The sequence below is a fragment of the Plecotus auritus genome, assembly GCF_963455305.1.
Source record: "Plecotus auritus genome assembly, chromosome: 6".
Classification (NCBI taxonomy): Eukaryota; Metazoa; Chordata; class Mammalia; order Chiroptera; family Vespertilionidae; genus Plecotus; species Plecotus auritus.
In genome coordinates, this window is record NC_137773.1 from 172,506,400 (window position 1) to 172,523,357 (window position 16,958).

General features: G+C 48.0%; 1 protein-coding gene across 3 annotated transcripts in view; it reads right to left on the reverse strand.

Moving 5' to 3' along the window:
- Window positions 1-877: 877 nt before the first annotated feature.
- Window positions 878-16,958, reverse strand: part of XYLB (xylulokinase) — a 39,576-nt gene continuing 23,495 nt past the window's right edge. Inside the window, exons 16-19 of one of the 3 annotated variants that reach the window (XM_080674992.1) lie at window positions 14,704-14,762; window positions 12,511-12,598; window positions 9,101-9,195; window positions 878-3,188 (exon numbers count right to left, since the gene is read on the reverse strand). In XM_080674992.1, the coding sequence (XP_080531118.1) occupies window positions 3,111-3,188; window positions 9,101-9,195; window positions 12,511-12,598; window positions 14,704-14,762 (320 nt within the window). In that variant the 3' untranslated portion in view covers window positions 878-3,110. Of the gene's footprint in view, window positions 3,189-9,100; window positions 9,196-9,910; window positions 10,085-10,120; window positions 10,206-12,510; window positions 12,599-14,703; window positions 14,763-16,958 lie in introns of those variants that run through there. The other 2 variants (XM_080674993.1, XM_080674994.1) reach the window with 2 other exon arrangements.

A 16,958-nucleotide genomic window follows, 5' to 3' on the forward strand; every position in this document is an offset into this window, starting at 1 on the left:
GCAGGGATCACGCAGGCCCTGTTAGATTGTGTGCCACACTGAAGGTGGCATCCACTGTGCCCGTGGTTCTCGGCTTCACCCACTACAGCTTTCACCTTGCATTGCCCTTCCTGAACTCGCTAAAGAGGGCATTGGAACATATGCCTTTAGAGCAACATCCTCAGCCTGTTTCCTGCCCATAGAAAGCTGGGGGCCCAAATCTTTTTACATTTGGTCCCTTCTTGTCTAGATTGACATCACTTTTATGTTCTGTGGATTTTGTGTGTCTGATTTGAACTCGCTCTGTGCACCAAAAGCCATACCCATAATTATTGAGATCTCCCTCTCTCTCCCTCCCCCTCACTCTCTTTCTCTCAACTTAACCCGATACTTTAGGTATAAGAGGATGCTGTGGGACAAGAACTTATGATTCCTGAAAGTCACTTTAATCAGCTAGAAAGGTTCTAAGACAGTGCCTTGATTCTTTCAGAGGGCCCAGCAAAGTATGTTTCAGCCCTTGATTTTTTTTTGAAGCCACATCTTATATTTGATCATCTCTTTTGGCTTAAAGGGGCAAAGGTGAGAAAGTTATTTTCTTCATTCTAGCATTTTAATATCCCCTCTAAATTCTACTTTAAATCTGGCTAGTTTGACATTTTCAACATTCTGCTTAGAAATTTTTCCCAAGGCCAAATGTCCAGTAGGTCAACTTCCTATCTTCCACGTTACCATGGGTACTCAGTTACCTTGCTTTTTTTTTCAGCCTCCTGTAAGGATTTTTTCACCATTTTTCCTCTCTTCACCACAGCCCAGTTTCAATGTCACATATATTTCCTTTTAGTGTTGGCACCCATTGTTATATCAGTTATCGATTGCCGTGTAATAAATCACTGTAATCTCGCTTTGAAGTCATATTTATTTAGCTCATTCATCTGTAGGCTGGTGATTTACATTGTTCTGCTGGTCTCATCTGGACTCACATGTCGGGGGCAGTCAGTCACCCCATGGCTGATTCAGGATGGGTTTGGTCAGGCTAGCTTAGGCACAGGACTTTCGTGACAAAGGCAGAGAGCAGAGTGAGGGCAATCCCAATTGCACAAGGGCCTTTCAAGCCCTGGCTTACATCACGCTTGTGAAATTCCCATTGGCCAAACTCGCAGAGCTGAGCTCAGAGTCAGAGAGGAGAGCCTACAAAATCCCACAGCATGATACATGGCTTAGAGAAAAGTGAGGAATTGGAGCATTTGCAACTTAGTACAGAGATCAATGTTCTATTCGCTTCACAAAAATAATCTGGAAGAGAGTTTTTTCTTTTCCAGGGTTCTGGGATACATTCTGTAGCATAGGGACTAACTGGTCTATGAAGGTTCCCTGTGACCCCATCTTACCTAATGCCTTTTTTATAGGGTAGTTCTTTTACAATCTTTTGTTTCTTTTATGAAAATGAGTCCGCTTAAAATTGCTGTCACTACTGGAGTCATTTTAGTAAATTATGTATTTTCCTAGGTGTTTGCCATTTCTTCTAGATTTTCAAATCTGCAGAGTGGTGCAAAGTAGTCCTTAAAACTAAAAATTTTGTTTCAACGTTAATTTTTCACTATTTTTATTTTGTTACTGCTTTCTCCTCTTTTTATTTATTAGCTAGTAGTTTACATATTTTGATTTTTTTTTCAAATACTCAAAATACTGTTCATTTATTAATTTCTATTTTTTCCCGTTTTCTTCACTGGTTAATGTGTGATCTTTATGACTTACTATGTGCTCTGTCCCCTGTATTATTGTTTGTGTGGGCATTGAAGGAGATGCCTATTTTTGTCCTACTGATTACCTTTAATACCATACACTATTGCCTTTGTATAATGCTCTGTCTCCCTTTTTCTTCCTTATTGAAGCCTCAACTATTTGGCCTGTCAGCTTTAAACGATATTGACTCACACATATTGCCTTTGCAACAAAGAGCTCTTCGTACTGTCCTCTCCCTCTCTCCTTTTTCATTTATTTAGTTGAGTTACTTCTACCTTGTCAAAGCATATACCATTGGATACTATTCTTCCACCCTAATCCCCACGTTCATTTTGGTCTTTTACCCCAGATTAAAGATATTCAATGATCACTACCAGTCCTTGTGCTTCAGTTTCAACCAATCATCTCCTAGTTGGATGAAGCTTGTCTTTTAGTAGAATCCTAAGGGGTTACTTCCTGAGCTCTTGCATGATTAAAACTTTTTAAAAATTATCCTTGATACTTGGGCAGCTCAGTTGGTATTAAACACTTAGTTCATATTTTTAGTTTGAGTTTCTTGAAAATGTTGCTCCACTGCTACTGACTCTTTGAGAAGTCTGATACCAACCTGATCTTTTCTTGTAAAAAACTAGGTCTTTTGGCCTAGAGAGCACCCCCACTCCCCCTCTTCACCTTTAACGTGTAAGAGTTAGCTAGGATATTTCTTAGTTGGTCATTCTGAGACAGTTCTCCAAGTGGCCAGAGAGTCAGGACTGGAGAAGGGGATGGGCTGGGGTCAGCGTCTACGGGATGGCATTCTCTTCCCTATTTTGCTGATTTAGTTCCTTGGATCAGATTTATTTCTTCCTTTGAAAAGGAAAATGTCAGCCCAGCTGATTGTGGCTCAGTGGTTCAGCGTGGACCTATGAACCAGAAGGTCACGGTTCTATTCCCAGTCAGGGCACATGCCCAGGTTGCGGCTGTGGGCTTGATCCCCAGTGGGGGGCGTGCAGGAGGCAGCCAGTCAATGATTCTCTCTCATCATTGGTGTTTCTATCTCTCTCTCCCTCTCCCTTCATTTCTGAAATCAATAAAAAATATAGTTTTTTTTTTTAAAAAAAAAGGAAAGGAAAATGCCAGTCTTTATTGGAGATATCCCAGGCTCCGTGTTATCCTGCCTCCTGAAATGGGAAAGAGATGCTCTCCTGCCTGAGCACAGCACACAGGGACACAGGCAGCCGGTTTATGCTCAGGAAGATGTGCGAGGCAGGTCCGGGTGGTCCCGGACAGGGCTGGAGCACGTCAGGAGCCAGGTGTCAGGCACCCAGAACAGAGAAGAGGGTCCCTGCTGTCCAGGGCCACGTCTCCCAGTGGGGTCAGCAAGTCTGAGCAGGCAGGGTCCACAGGACTCACTCCAGGAGCCCCTGGGGCTGGGACAGGATTCTCTGCTCAAGCTGGGCATACCTTGGCAGGAGGGCAGCATAGACCTGCATGGGCAGAAAGAGCAGTTTAGAAGGAAAAGGAGAGGGGCCTCTTCCATCTCTTTGCAACTTGAAATTTAAAATCTTTACATCCCATTTACTGGCCATTTAATTTTCTTGCTGGGCAAAAGCAAGGAAGCATCAAACCATTAAAAAAGGAAATGCTACTGCTTCTCAAACCCAGAGTTTAAAATGTTTTTAAAGGCAAATTATGACAAGAAGCCGATTTCTGTTATCCAATCTACAAAATTAAAAAACAAATTCTGGTGAAGAGACTGGGACATGGCTGTCTCCTTGCACAGCTGGTGGAAATGGCTGGTGCAACCCTTTTGGGAATCAACTTGACTTGATGCCTGTATCAAGGAGCTTGAAGCCCTGACCGGTTTGGCTCAGTGGATTGAGCGTCGGCCTGGGGACTGAAGGGTCCCAGGTTCGATTCCGGTCAAGGGCATGTACCTTGGTTGCGGGCACATCCCCAGTAGGGGGTGTGCAGGAAGCAGCTGATCAATATTTCTCTCTCATCGATGTTTCTAACTCTCTATCCCTCTCCCTTCCTCTCTGTAAAAAATCAATAAAATATATTTAAAAAAAAAAAAAAAAAGGAGCTTGAAAATGCCCGTAGCCTTTGACCCAGTGATTCTACTTCTGCAAAGCTCTCCTAAGGAAATAACCCTAAATGTAGGGTGACAGGCTCACCAAAGGTCTTCTTAGACACCACGAAACATTCAGACTCACGACTACCATGGGCCACACGTTGGCTCTCAAGAGGGTACCCTGGAGAAACACACCTGCTGGCACAGAGACCGCAGGTGCCCCTCTTCAACGGGAGGCCGTAGAGTGGGCACGCGGCAGTTCGCACAGGTGCCCAGAAAAGGGTCTCTTCGCCTCCCTGCCTTCTCCCTTCCTTTCCCTCCAGGTTATAGCTCAGGTGCAAAGAGATGAAATGCACGTTGAACAGGTGCGAGCACCACCCTGGCTTTCAAACTTCATGTGCCACAGGGGCGTCTCTGGCAACAACTCCCTAGGCAAGAGCCATGCCCAGGAGAAGTCACGACACTGTGTTCATTCCATTTATTAAGCCTCAAAGGAAACAGAGCTAGGAAGTGAACAGAATAGAAAAAGGTTTCGTTAACCCTTTACCCACACAGAGCTGATGATAATGTTTGAAAATTTAGGAGCAACTGCTCTAAGACATGAAAAATGCTCAAGTAAATTATGGCCCATTAGCCAGAGATAATATTATGCAGTCATTAAAAATAACATGCATGCCAAAACCGGTTTGGCTCAGTGGATAGAGCGTCGGCCTGTGGACTGAAGGGTCCCGGGTTCGATTCCGGTCAAGGGCATGTACCTTGGTTGCGGGCACATCCCCAGTGGGGGGTGTGCAGGAGGCAGCTGATCGATTTCTCTCTCTCATCGATGTTTCTGGCTCTCTGTCCCTCTCCCTTCCTCTCTGTGAAATATCAATAAAATATATTTAAAAAATAAAAATAAAAATAACATGCATGTGCATTTTTAAGAATGTAAATACCTATGTGGTGATACAGAATTTTATATATATGTATTTTATATATATATATATATGATTATTATATTACATATACGTATGTATTATATATAATTATTATATTATATATACAAAATTATATGTACAGTATGCTGTATAATAAACCCAAACCTAAAAACCAACCAGGGAAACAGGACCACAAAGAAATAAACCCCAAATTCTTACCCTTTATTCATTTTAAAAAATATATATTTTATTGATTTTTTTTTAAATATTTTATTGATTTCTTACAGAGAGGAAAGGGAGAGGATAGATAGTTAGAAACATGGATGAGAGAGAAACATCGATCAGCTGCCTCCTGCACACCTCCCACTGGGGATGTGCCTGCAACCCAGGTACATGCCCTTAACCGGAATCAAACCCGGGACCCTTCAGTCCGCAGTCCGACGCTCTATCCACTAAGCCAAACCGGTCAGGGCTATTTTATTGATTTTTTACAGAGAGGAAGGGAAAGGGATAGAGAGTTAGAAACATCGATGAGAGAGAATCATTGGTCAGCTGCCTCTTGCACACCCCCTACTGGGGATGTGCCCACAACCAAGGTACATGCCCTTGACCGGAATCGAACCCGGGACGCCCCCAGTCCGCAGGCTGACGTTCTATCCACTGAGCCAAACCGGCTAGGGCTAAACCCCAAATTCTTACCCTTTATTCATTTTTTTTTAAGCTGTTTTCTCCTGTGGCTCCACAAGCCCCATCTGAGAAATGGCGCACTCCATATGAGCACACGCTATCTTACAGACAAGCAACACTGAAGGCCCAAGGGCCAGTTTCCTCGGGACTCACAAACCCTGCTAGTTCCAGCCAGTCCCATTCTTGCTTCATGTGGCTTAATCAGCTCCAAAGTCACGTACATTCGTAACTGACGGTGCAGTAAGGACCTACTCTTGGTGCAGCTACAGCAGCTGTCTGTGAACACAGAGGAAGTGAGGAGGCCTCAATTTCCTCTCCAGGGAAGAAATCGCAACATTCAGCTAAGCCCAGAGAGAAAACATCGAACGCTGTGACTGTTACGACTTTCCACCACAGCGCAGCACTCTGCAAGCGCAGAGAGAACACAGGCTGTCACCCAGCTCTCCAGGAATTTACAATCCAGTCCGCACATACGTCACGGATGCCCACAGTCAGACACTTGTCACTGCTTGCAGCCTGGTGTTGAGAAGGACTCTGAGGTTACACTTGGCTTTAGGGGTAAAGAGTTCCACGAGCTATTAGTGACTGGCCGTGCCCAAGCCAGGGGGAGCGGCCGTAGACAGGCATTTACTACCTGTAACGAGGCGGGTGCAGTGGCTGGTTTCCTTAGCATTCCCCAACTACCTGCTTCCTTGCATCCTGGAGAGGATGGAAGAGCCAGACCCTGCAACAGCCTTTCTTACAGCCAAGGCTGACCATGTGACCAAGTCGTAGTCTGTTGCGGAGTTGAGGGGAACAGACAGGATGTCTTGAGAAGTGTGTGAGGAGAGACTCTGCCCAGTGAATGCAGTTGGGGGGGACATGATGTCTGGAGCAGCTGCAGACACCCTGCCGCCATCTGGGACACGTCTAGAGCTGCAGGATCCAATACGGGAGCCACAAGCCATCTGGGCCTGTGCGCACTTGAGATGTAGCTGGTGCTCTAAGCACACACCAGATTTCAAAAGCTCCAGACAAAAAAGGAGCAAAATATCACATTAGCACTTCTTCTTAATGATTACATGTTGAAATGACAATATTTTGGACTTACTGGATTAAATATTATTAAAATTGTCATTTATTTCTTTATACCTTTTTTAAAAATGAGACTGCTGGAAATTTTTAGATGGCCTAGGTGGCTCTCATGAGGTTCCCATTGTCCACTGCTGATCTGGAGAACTGCAGGGATCGCGGCGTGGAGCCCTGACACTGTTGAACCACTGAACCAACACTGGCAATGACCTTCAGACCTCCTGTTATATAATCAAGCCACAGTAGTCAAGGCTGCTCCTTAAGCCTCACAACTGGCAGCTTAAAAGTAGGAAGGACTGATGTTGTCCCCACTTCACAGATGAAGAAACAGAGGTTCAGAGAGAAGTGCTGCTCAAGGTCACATGAAGGTCAGATGGTGAGGGAGAGGCAGAATGAGTTCAGAACCCGAAGCTCCTTTATCTCAATGTAGGATCTTTCTATTGCACTAAGCTGTCTCTTAAACACAAGGACACACAATCGATAATAATAAAAGCGAAATATTCTAATTAGACTGGACATCCGAACGACCTTTCGGATGTCATTCTGGACGACATTCCGGATGAAGTTGCCGCGGCGGGGGCCAAGGCAGAGGCGGTTAGGGGCAATCAGGCAGGCAGAGGCAGTTAGGGGTGATCAGGCAGGCAGGTGAGTGGTTAGGGGTGATCGGGCAGGTAGGCGAGCAGTTAGGGGTGATCAGGCAGGCAGGCAGAGTGGTTAGGGGCAATCAGGTAGGCAGGCAAATGTTTAGGGGTGATGAGGCAGGCAGGCAGAGTGGTTAGGGGCGATCAGGCAGGCAGGTGAGTGGTTAGGGGCAATCAGGCAGGCAGGCAGAGTGGTTAGGGGCAATCGGGTAGGCAGGTGAGTGGTTAGGGGCGATGAGGCAGGCAGAGTGGTTAGGGGCGATCAGGCAGGCAGGCAGGCAGAGTGGTTAGGGGCGATAAGGCAAGCAGGCAGGTGAGTGGTTAGGAGCCAGCGGTCCCGGATTGCGGGAGAAATGTCCCAGGGGTCCTGGATTGCAAGAGGGTGCAGGCCGGGCTGAGGAACCTGCCCTTCCCCCACTGCACAATTTCGTGCACCGGGCCTCTAGTAGTAAATGAAATCTTGGGTACACTTATGTGTGTGGGTTGCCCTGTTACCCGGAAAGTATGAGCTTCTGCTTCCAAAATATGCTGGGAACAATTCTCAGTGGTGTTTCTATGTCACAGCTTTTGTTCCCCACCATCTTTTCAAGGACGTTTATATAGCAGCCTTGGAAAACAGAGACAGCATCACCCTCTGGGGGCAGAGGGAACATTTTTTTTGCTGCCTGGGATAACAAAGATAATGTCTCCTTTGGGGGCAAAGGTTGGGCAGCTTTGCTTGCCACTCCTTTATATGGTTACAGGTTTCTAAGCTCAGGGTCCCTCACAGTTGTGACACAGACACAGTGCATCCACAGTGTCCACCTGGGCCCACTCCGCATCACCCCAGGACACTTCAGGATAAAGGAAACATGAAGCAAGCATGAAGCTCATGCTGCCCGCTGGACCGCCATGAATAAAGCCCTCTGCCTGCACCGCCCCTGCCCCTGGGCTGCAAGGACCTTCTGCAAACAGGACAGCGGTGGGGCGGATGCTGTGGCAGACCACCCAGACTGCCCTGCAGGAATGGAGAGCTAACTCTCCAGCCTCAGCTGACAGCCCCCTTTGGGGATGGCTTCAGCTATAGAGGGCTGCCTTACCCCGTCCTGGGATGGCCTGCAGCCTGCATGCAATGACCAGCTGACATGGGGTATAACGGCCTGGCCCCGCACCCCAGTTGGGTAAAACTCAGGGTCATTCCAGCTTCAGAAGTTCCTGTAGGGATGGCTGAGGGCTCCACTGGGCCTGCCCTGCGGCTCATCTCCTCCTTTCTCTTCCACAGACTAGAGTCCCAAGAGTAGCCCCTCATCAATCCCCTGCATCCTTAATCGACATCTTACAGTCTGCTCTCCCGGGAACCTAACCTGTAACCGTGGGGGCCAACACACAGGGGTTTCCTGGCCTGAGGGACTGCACGGCTGTCTTGGATCCAGACTTCAGATCTGAGTGTTAAAAACCCTGCGTGCCTTGTGCTTCAGGCTTCCTGTGGCTTCTGTAACTGGTGAAATGGAAGGGCCTGCCCTGAGGCATACGGAACAATGAAGATGTGCCCAGCAATCTATCTGACCCCTGAGGCTGTAAAATCAGCAGTAACTGGTATCTGTGAATCTCAGCTGACAACCTGGCTTCTTTTGCTCTGGTTCCTTGACAATTAAAAAAAAAAAAAATCCCTAACCAGTTTGGCTCAGTGGATAGAGCATCAGCCTGCGGACTGAAGGGTCCCGGGTTCGATTCCGGTCAAGGGCATGTACCTTGGTTGCGGGCACATCCCCCGTAGGGGATGTGCAGGAGGCAGCTGAATCGATGTTTCTCTCTCATCGATGTTTCTAACTCTCTAACCCTCTCCCTTCTTCTCTGTAAAATATCAATAAAATATATATTTTTTAAAAGTAGCATTTCCCCTTTCATTGAGCACATCAACTTTAACGTAGGCGACAAAGAAAAACTTACCTTTTGAGGGGGGAAGGGGAGAACCCGGTTGGTTTTCACAGTGCAAATGCTATAAGCAAATTCGGATGGTCTCTCACCTGAGAAGCTCCTGGGCTCGGGGTAGCAGCTAATCGGGGACTTGGGGCTAACTTCACAACCTCGGAGAAGGGCACGCCTGTCCCAGCTGCAAGGCCTGGAAAAGGAAAGCTCATTTCACGTCAGTGTATGTTGCAAATGAGGACATTAACCGGAAATAGCATTTTATCTCTGGAGTGACAAAATGTTCCAAAATGGGATTAGGGTGATGGTTGCACAACTCAGTAAATTTATTAGAAATCACTGAATTGTATACTTACAACTGGGTAATTCTTATGTCATAGGATCGTGCTTCGATAAAACCATTCACAGAGAGAGAGAGAGAGAGAGAAAAGAAAAATCTCAAGTGCAGGCCTCCTCAGCAGGGCCTGGTTTGTCTTGCTCACTGATAGCACCTGTCAGTCCTCGGCTGAGCCCTGGCATCTAACAGAGGGGAGGGCCGCCTGCCTCTTCTCCCTCACATGACTCATCCCTCCCATTGTCTCCATCACTCACTATATTCGAGCCACCCCAGCGGCTTTCAGTTCCTCCTGCCTTGGAGCCTTTTCACTGGGTGGAATGTTCTTCTCTTTCCACGTACTTTTCTCCTCAGATAAGCGGCGGCCCAGAACATCCCTGGCTTGGGACGCTCCCTCACCCTCTGCCTCTCAGCACCATCGGCTTCCCTCAGAGCACTTGTCACAGTTTCCGGCCACAGGTGTGTCGACAGTCCCTGCCTTGCTCTGTGAGGCCAGGGCCTGGGTCTCCACTAGCGCCTGGGGCCTCGCACACTACCTGCATACAGGAGGCACTCAATAAATACTCACCGTGCAAACAAGTGGCAGCGCTGGAAAAGAGGGAAGGCTGCCGCAGGTGGGCAAGAGACAGTGAAGGGTTTGCAGGCAATTTAAGGAGTAGCATCGGATTGACAGGGAAACAACCCCACCAGGAGTGAAGGAGCTGAGGCGCAGTTTTCTATCCGAGGGCTGGAGTACCCCAGCTCAGAGCTGTGTGGATGAGCGAAGAGGATGAGTGGTGTGGTGGCCATCGGTGAGACTGATCAAAAGATCTAGCTCCCTTTCCACCTCTTCACAGACTGCTACGTGTGAAATTCATCCCGGGACCCAGCTGGGGAGAAGAGGTCTCTAAATGAAGTGGCTGAGACACTTCACGGTGAAAACTGATATGCTAGGACAGGGGTGGGGAACCTTTCTCTGCCAAGGGCCATCTGGATATTTATAACATCACTCGTGGGCCATACGAAATTATCCACTTAAAAATCAGCCGGCTCTATTTGGTCAAACATTTAATTAACTCATCCCTAATGCCTTGGCAGGGCCAGACTGGATGATTTCACAGGCTTCATATGGCCCGTGGACCGGACATTCCCCACCTCTGTGGTAGGACTTAGCTCAGGTTTTGGTTTTGGGGGCAGAGTAGGGTAACCTTTGGCAACTAAGTAGGCACAGAAAAGGAAAGATGGGAAAGAAACGCGTGCAGCGGAGCGGCAGAGTCCTCCCCATAAAGGAGTTCTTTCCCTGCTTTGGCAGGAGGAGGAGGAGGAGGAGGAGGCAGACCCAGGCTCCTCGTGGGCAACACTGACGGCTGGAAGATGGTGGACGTGTTTTCAAAGTCCTAAAGCAAAGTACTTTGAACTTAGAGTCCTCTGTCCAGCCAAGGTCACATTCTTTGGGAGGACAAAGCAAAGCCCTTTGCTGGCCATGTGAGGCCTCAGAAAATTATCACCTACTGAATTCCCTCTTAAAAATGTGTTTAGGCCAAAACCGGTTTGGCTCAGTGGATAGAGTGTCGGCCTGCGGACTGAAGGGTCCCGGGTTTGATTCCGGTCAAGGGCATGTACCTTGGTTGCGGGCACATCCCCAGTGGGAGGTGTGCAGGAGGCAGCTGATCGATGTTTCTCTCTCATCGATGTTTCTAGCTCTCTATCCCTCTCCCTTCCTCTCTGTAAAATATCAATAAAATATATTAAAAGAAAAGAAATGTGTTTAGGTTATAATATTTCAACAAAAAACTGGCATAGACTCGAAGAAGAAACTGCAGTGAGTTAGAAAAACAAAAATAAACAACTCATTGGTAAGTGCAAGTAAAACCCAATACAATGTAAATCTTAATAATCTGGAAATAAAGTGTCCAATGATCATGATATAGGAGGTGGTGTGAAGTGGTGTGAGGTGGATGGAGTGTGGAGGGAGGGGAATAAAAGAGGTAATGATTAAGAGGAGGATATGGTCCCGAATTAATTCTCAATGTTAGTAGAAAATATATGTTTTAAAAGGTGTGTTAAGCCTGGCTAGAGTGGCTCAGTGGTTGAGCGTCAACCCATGAACCAGGAGGTCATGATTCAATTCCTGGTCAGGGCACATAGATGGGTTGAGGGCTTGATCTCTGGTAGGGGGTGTGCAGGAGGCAGCTGATCAATGATTCTCATCATTGATGTTTCTATTTCTCTCTCCCTCTCCCTTCCACTCTCTAAAATAAATAAATAAATAAGTAAATAAATAAATAAATAAATAAATATATAAAATATAGTATATATTATATATTTTAAAGGCGTGTTCAAAAGTTAAAAGTAAACGTGTGAAGAACGGAACCTCTAGAGCCGTGGTCAGCAAACTGTGGCTCATGAGGCTCTTTGGCCCCTTGAGTGTGGCTCTTCCACAAAATACCACGGCCTGGGCGAGTCTATTTTGAAGAAGTGGCGTTAGAAGTAGTTTAAGTTTAAAAAATGTGGCTCTCAAAAGAAATTTCAATCGTTGTACTGTTGCTGTTTGGCTCTGTTGACTAATGAGTTTGCCGACCACGGCTCTAGAGGGAAAAGACAAAGCCCTTAAGGTACATGGGCAGCCGGAGGAGCAGCCGGAGCCGTCAGGGGGCAGAGAAAACAGACCAAGCGGAAGGAGGAACACTCCTGTGGGCACGTGCTGCTCCTGCCACAACTGCTCCTAAGTGGGGAGGTTCCTTTCCTGCCAGCGATTTCAGGGAGGCCTCCAGGAGAGCAAAGCCGCCCCCTGGCACTGTCCAAGGTCCTGAAGTGCTTGGCTCCTAAGCCTTCACGGTTGACTCAACGCCCCGCTCTTGCTGAAAAGACTCTGGCCTTCATCCACCTCTCCTGCCCACCAGCTGTCCACACCCAGGCACTCGTGCCCTCAGTATGCCTACGTCCATTCCCAATGAGCCTGTGTGGAGCCTGATTCTGGCCAGGCCTCACTCAGGACCCTGCCACTCTTTCCCCACTTTATGTAGAGGATAAAGGGACTGAAAATTGGGGTTGGGTCTCGCCTTCTGGGAGGGAGAAAAAATGAAGGTACAGCCGACAAGACTCCAACGTCCCGAAAGACGGGGGACAGTCTCCCCTTTCCACCCTCCTCAGCCCAGTGAGTGCCCGCCCGCTCTCCCCGATCCATCGACCTACCGTGGAAAGCTCGGTAAGCGGAGCCCACGCAGGCTGAGTTGGCGGTGTCTATGACATATACCGGGGCGCCAAACACATCCGCGAGCACCTGGAGAGGACAGAGGTTCTGACTGTGGCGGGTTGCTCCTCAGAGGGAACATGGGAAGCCTGGCACACATTTTTCAAGCTCTTCCCTCATCCGTCTTCTGATGCCTCCCAGGACACCTCTACCACCTTAAAGGAAGTGTACTTGGCCATGTGCCCGTGATAAAAGGGTCTGGATGACCTGCAGGAAGTCTCAAGGGGAGGACCACAGCTCTTCAGGATGTCCCTGCACTGTCTAACCACTGCATCCAAGACGAGGAGGAAGAATGCTTAGCAAATGGTCAAGGTGGAGACGGCTGAGTATCAGGCTAATATTCACAAGCCCAAACCCAACAAACAAGGGCATGTTTTGCAGGGGTCCTCAAACTACGGCCCGCGGGCCACATGCGGCCCACCGAGGACATTTATCCGGCCCGCCGGGTGCCGCTGCCTGTCCTGCTTAGCAGCCGACTCGTCCCGGGCCCGCAGTGTGCATAGGAATTTGTTCATAGTTTTTTTTTAAACTATAGTCCGGCCCTCCAATGGTCTGAGGGACAGTGAACTGGCCCCGTTTAAAAAGTTTGAGGACCCCTGTTTATAGGAATAAATATAAAGTTTTCCATTTAGGCCCTCCAAATAAATTGCATACATGTAGAATGCTAAGAGGAGCTCACATGGAAAAGACTTGGGGGTCTTTTTTGTTGTTAATCCTCACCAGAGGACATTTTCCCATTGATTTATACAGAGAGTGGAAGGGAGGGGGAGCGACAGAGAGAGAAACATCGATGTGAGAGAGACACATCGATTGGCTGCCTCCCAAAAGCATCCTGTACATGGGCCAGGGATCGAGCCTGCAACTGAGGTATGTGCCCTTGACCAGAATCGACCCCAGGACCCTTCAGTCTGTGGGCCGACGCTTAATCCACTGAGCCAAACTTGCTAGGGCAAGACTTGAGGGTCTTAATTGACCAGAGATATTGTAGTAGATGCCACTGATGCCCCATAGGTATCCCCAGACTGGACCACTGTGCACCCCTCTCCAGATGCTATGAATATTGGCTACTAATGGCTCACAGCGGTCCCTCCTTAAAAGAACTACTCCCTGCTGAACAGAGGCTGCCTCTCACAGAAGGTTATTTTCACCTCTCCCAGGATGGCCAGTTGGCCCCCTTACCCTAAGATGAAAACAAGTCTGTGGTCGAGTTCATGTTCCAGATCTCCCCACGGGACGGAGCTGAAGCCGATGCCAGCCAAAAGCACACCCTTGCTTGCCCTTCTCCTGCCCTGCCTGCATCTCCCACCCCCTCTCTCCTAGGAGAACTCTCTCAACATATCACTTTATTAGAAAATGCCCATTTCAGACTCTGCTTCTAGAGAATCTTACCTAAGGCAGGTATATTACAAGTCAAGAGTCGATGCAGTTATTCAAACAGCTAAGGCAGCCTCAGGCTACATCCCAAAATACTCAGCCCCAAGATATAACAGCCTGATTGTCAGACATCCGCAGGCTGATTCCAATTTTGGTCACATATTTCTAGCATAGTGGAGGATCAGAAAGACAGTGACCAAGTCTGGCAACTGTATTACAAGAGGAATGGTTGAGAAATCAGAGATCTTTAAACTGGAAGGCAGACGCTTTTAGGAAGGCAAGAACACTGGCATGCGATGTCAGGTTTGACGTGTGGGGCAGGCGCTTTCTGTGTGACTACAGAGGCCAGTGCTGGTATCAGAGAGTGGCGTTACACAGGGCAGCAGGTTTCCCGAGTCTAAGACAACCTGCTCACAGTGCTAGCTGCAAGGCAGCAGATCTGGCTTCCTGGGAGGGAAGGAGTGGGAACAGGCAGTCCTCCTGCTGAGTGTCCGGCTCTTAGAAGTAACAGACATGGGCCCGGCCGGTGTGGCTTGATGGTTGAGCATCGACCTATGAACCAGGAGGTCATGGTTTGGTTCCCAGTCAGGGCACATACCTGGGTTGCGGGCCCCAGTAGGGGGCATGCAAGAGGCAGCTAATCACGGATCCTCTCTCATCGTTGATGTTTCTCTCTCTCCCTTCTTCTCTGAAATCAATAAAAAAACAACAATTTTTTAAAAAGAATTAACAGATATGGGAGAGATCCTTTCAACACTTACTTGTAGTATGTCTCTGTTGTGAGATGCCCCTCCAGTGGCCAAAATCTTGGTCTTGGGCACTGCAAGGAAAAAGAAAAGAATGACTGGCGGTTTCCCAGAGTTCTTCAGCCACAAAGGGCTTGTGTCAGCCCATTGCTTCTTGCTTGTCACGGAGGATGAGGGGAGAGACCCTAAGCTGGTCCTGTCCCTGCAGGCTTGTCATATAATTGGCTTGTGAGGCTGCTGTCCCACCCACCTCCTAACATCTTCTTTTCCTTTTAATTATTAAAAAACAAAATCTCTCAACAAAACAGGAAAGAAGGGGCCTTAATTAAATTGATGGAGGCTATATATCCAAAATGCACCACACACAACATTCTTAACAGAAACATTTAGAAGCATTCTCTTTAAGACGGGTGTGCGGCCTGGCCGGTGTGGCTCAGTGATTGAATACCGACCCATGAACCATGAACAGTTTGATTCCTGGTCAGGGCTCATGCTGATTGAAGGATTCTCTCTCATCACTGGTGTTTCTCTCTCTCTCTCCCTCTCCGAAATCAATAAAAATATTTTAAAAACAAAACAAAAATAGCCTCTATGCCTGACGGCAGGGAAAGCACCAGAAGAAGGCTTTTGATAGGGATTGTATGCACAAAGGAAGTAGGACTCTAGCAAGACAGAAATAAGCCCATAAAGAAGACTGGAAGAACTTCCAGGTGGTACAAGGGGCTGGAAGAGGGGATTCTTAGTAGTTTTCTTTACTTTCCAAACTTGCTAAGATAAGGTTTTATTGCTTTTACAACCCAACCTAAACAAAATGAAATATACACAGAAACATAAGCTGAAAGGGACCATGGTGTTAGCCCAGCGCAGATGGGTGCATGTCTGATGGTATCTAAACATCAAGAGAGAGATGGTTCTTTAAATAAAGCATCTGTAGCCAGTAGTTAAGAACTCACAGTCTGGCCCTAGCTGGTTTGGCTCAGTGGATAGAGCATCGGCCTGCGGACTGAAGGGTCCCAGGTTCGATTCCAGTCAAGGGCACATGCCTGGGTTGTGGGCTCAATCCCCAGTAGGGGGCATGCAGGAGGCAGCTATCAATGATTCTTTCTCATCATTGATGTTTCTATCTCTCCCTCTCCCTTCCTCTCTGAAATCAATTTAAAAAAATAAATAAATAAAAAGAACCAAGAGTCTGGAGCCAGAAGCTCTGCCAGCCTCAATGTGTTAAGCAAGCGACTTAACACGTTTCCTACTTTGGGAAGTGGGAGTAATACCAGCACCTACCTCGGAGCGCTGCTGTTAATAAGGAATGAGTGCTTAGAACCAGGCTGGGCACACAGTAGGTGCTTAATAAGTGTTGGGAGCTATTATTATCATGACCATCAGCCCTACATCAAGTGCCTCTTTGTTCTCCTTAAACACTATTATAACAAGGTTAGGGCTCATCAAGAAGGAACCCAAGTGGGTCCATCCACACAGCAGCTGGAAGATGGCGCCTTAGTGCCGCAGGGGAGGGGGGGGGAGGGGGGGAGGTGTGTGTGTGGGAGGAGTGAGCCCGTTCATTTACATGATCCTGTTGGAGAGGAACCCAGCAGAGCTGGCAAGGCAGGTTTGATGGTGCTTTTAGGCCCGCTAAGAGGATAAGTAACTTTATGCTGTTTTGCACAGGAAACGCTTTAGAGGCTGGGAATGATGACATGATCACATTACCCTCCTGAGTAGTAGGGGCAGGGAGCTGGGGCTCTGCACGCAGTACCACCTGGACGACGGGGAGGCTCTGGCTAGATTTGCTAGACCCACATATTCTCCAGCAGTTCCTGGGGCGCAGAGGCTCAGGAAGCCCCTCCTTAGTAGTTTTCAGCAAGTGTCTGAAGGCCTGTGCTCAGCACACCCCCTTCCTACAGGAACTGAATCTACCAGGCGGACCTCTCTGCCCTCGCTGCCTCTCCCTGCACACCCAGCCGCCCCTCCCGACAGCTAGGGCACCCTTCCAACCACAGCGAACAGCTGTGTCTGCTTTTGAGTGTGGTGTACACGGAATCCTGCCATATGCATTTGGGTTTGGCTTCTTTTGCTCAGACTTCCATTGGTGAGATCATCGATTCTGTTGCATGCGGGTGAGGCCGGGTCATTGTCATTTCTGTGTACTATCACGTTGCGTGAACACCCACAAGGCACGTATCCTGTCATCAGTGGGTGTCGGGTTGTTTCCCACGTGGGCGATCAAGCACAGAGCCCTGATGAGTGGTCTCCGGCACGTCTTTGGAGAACAC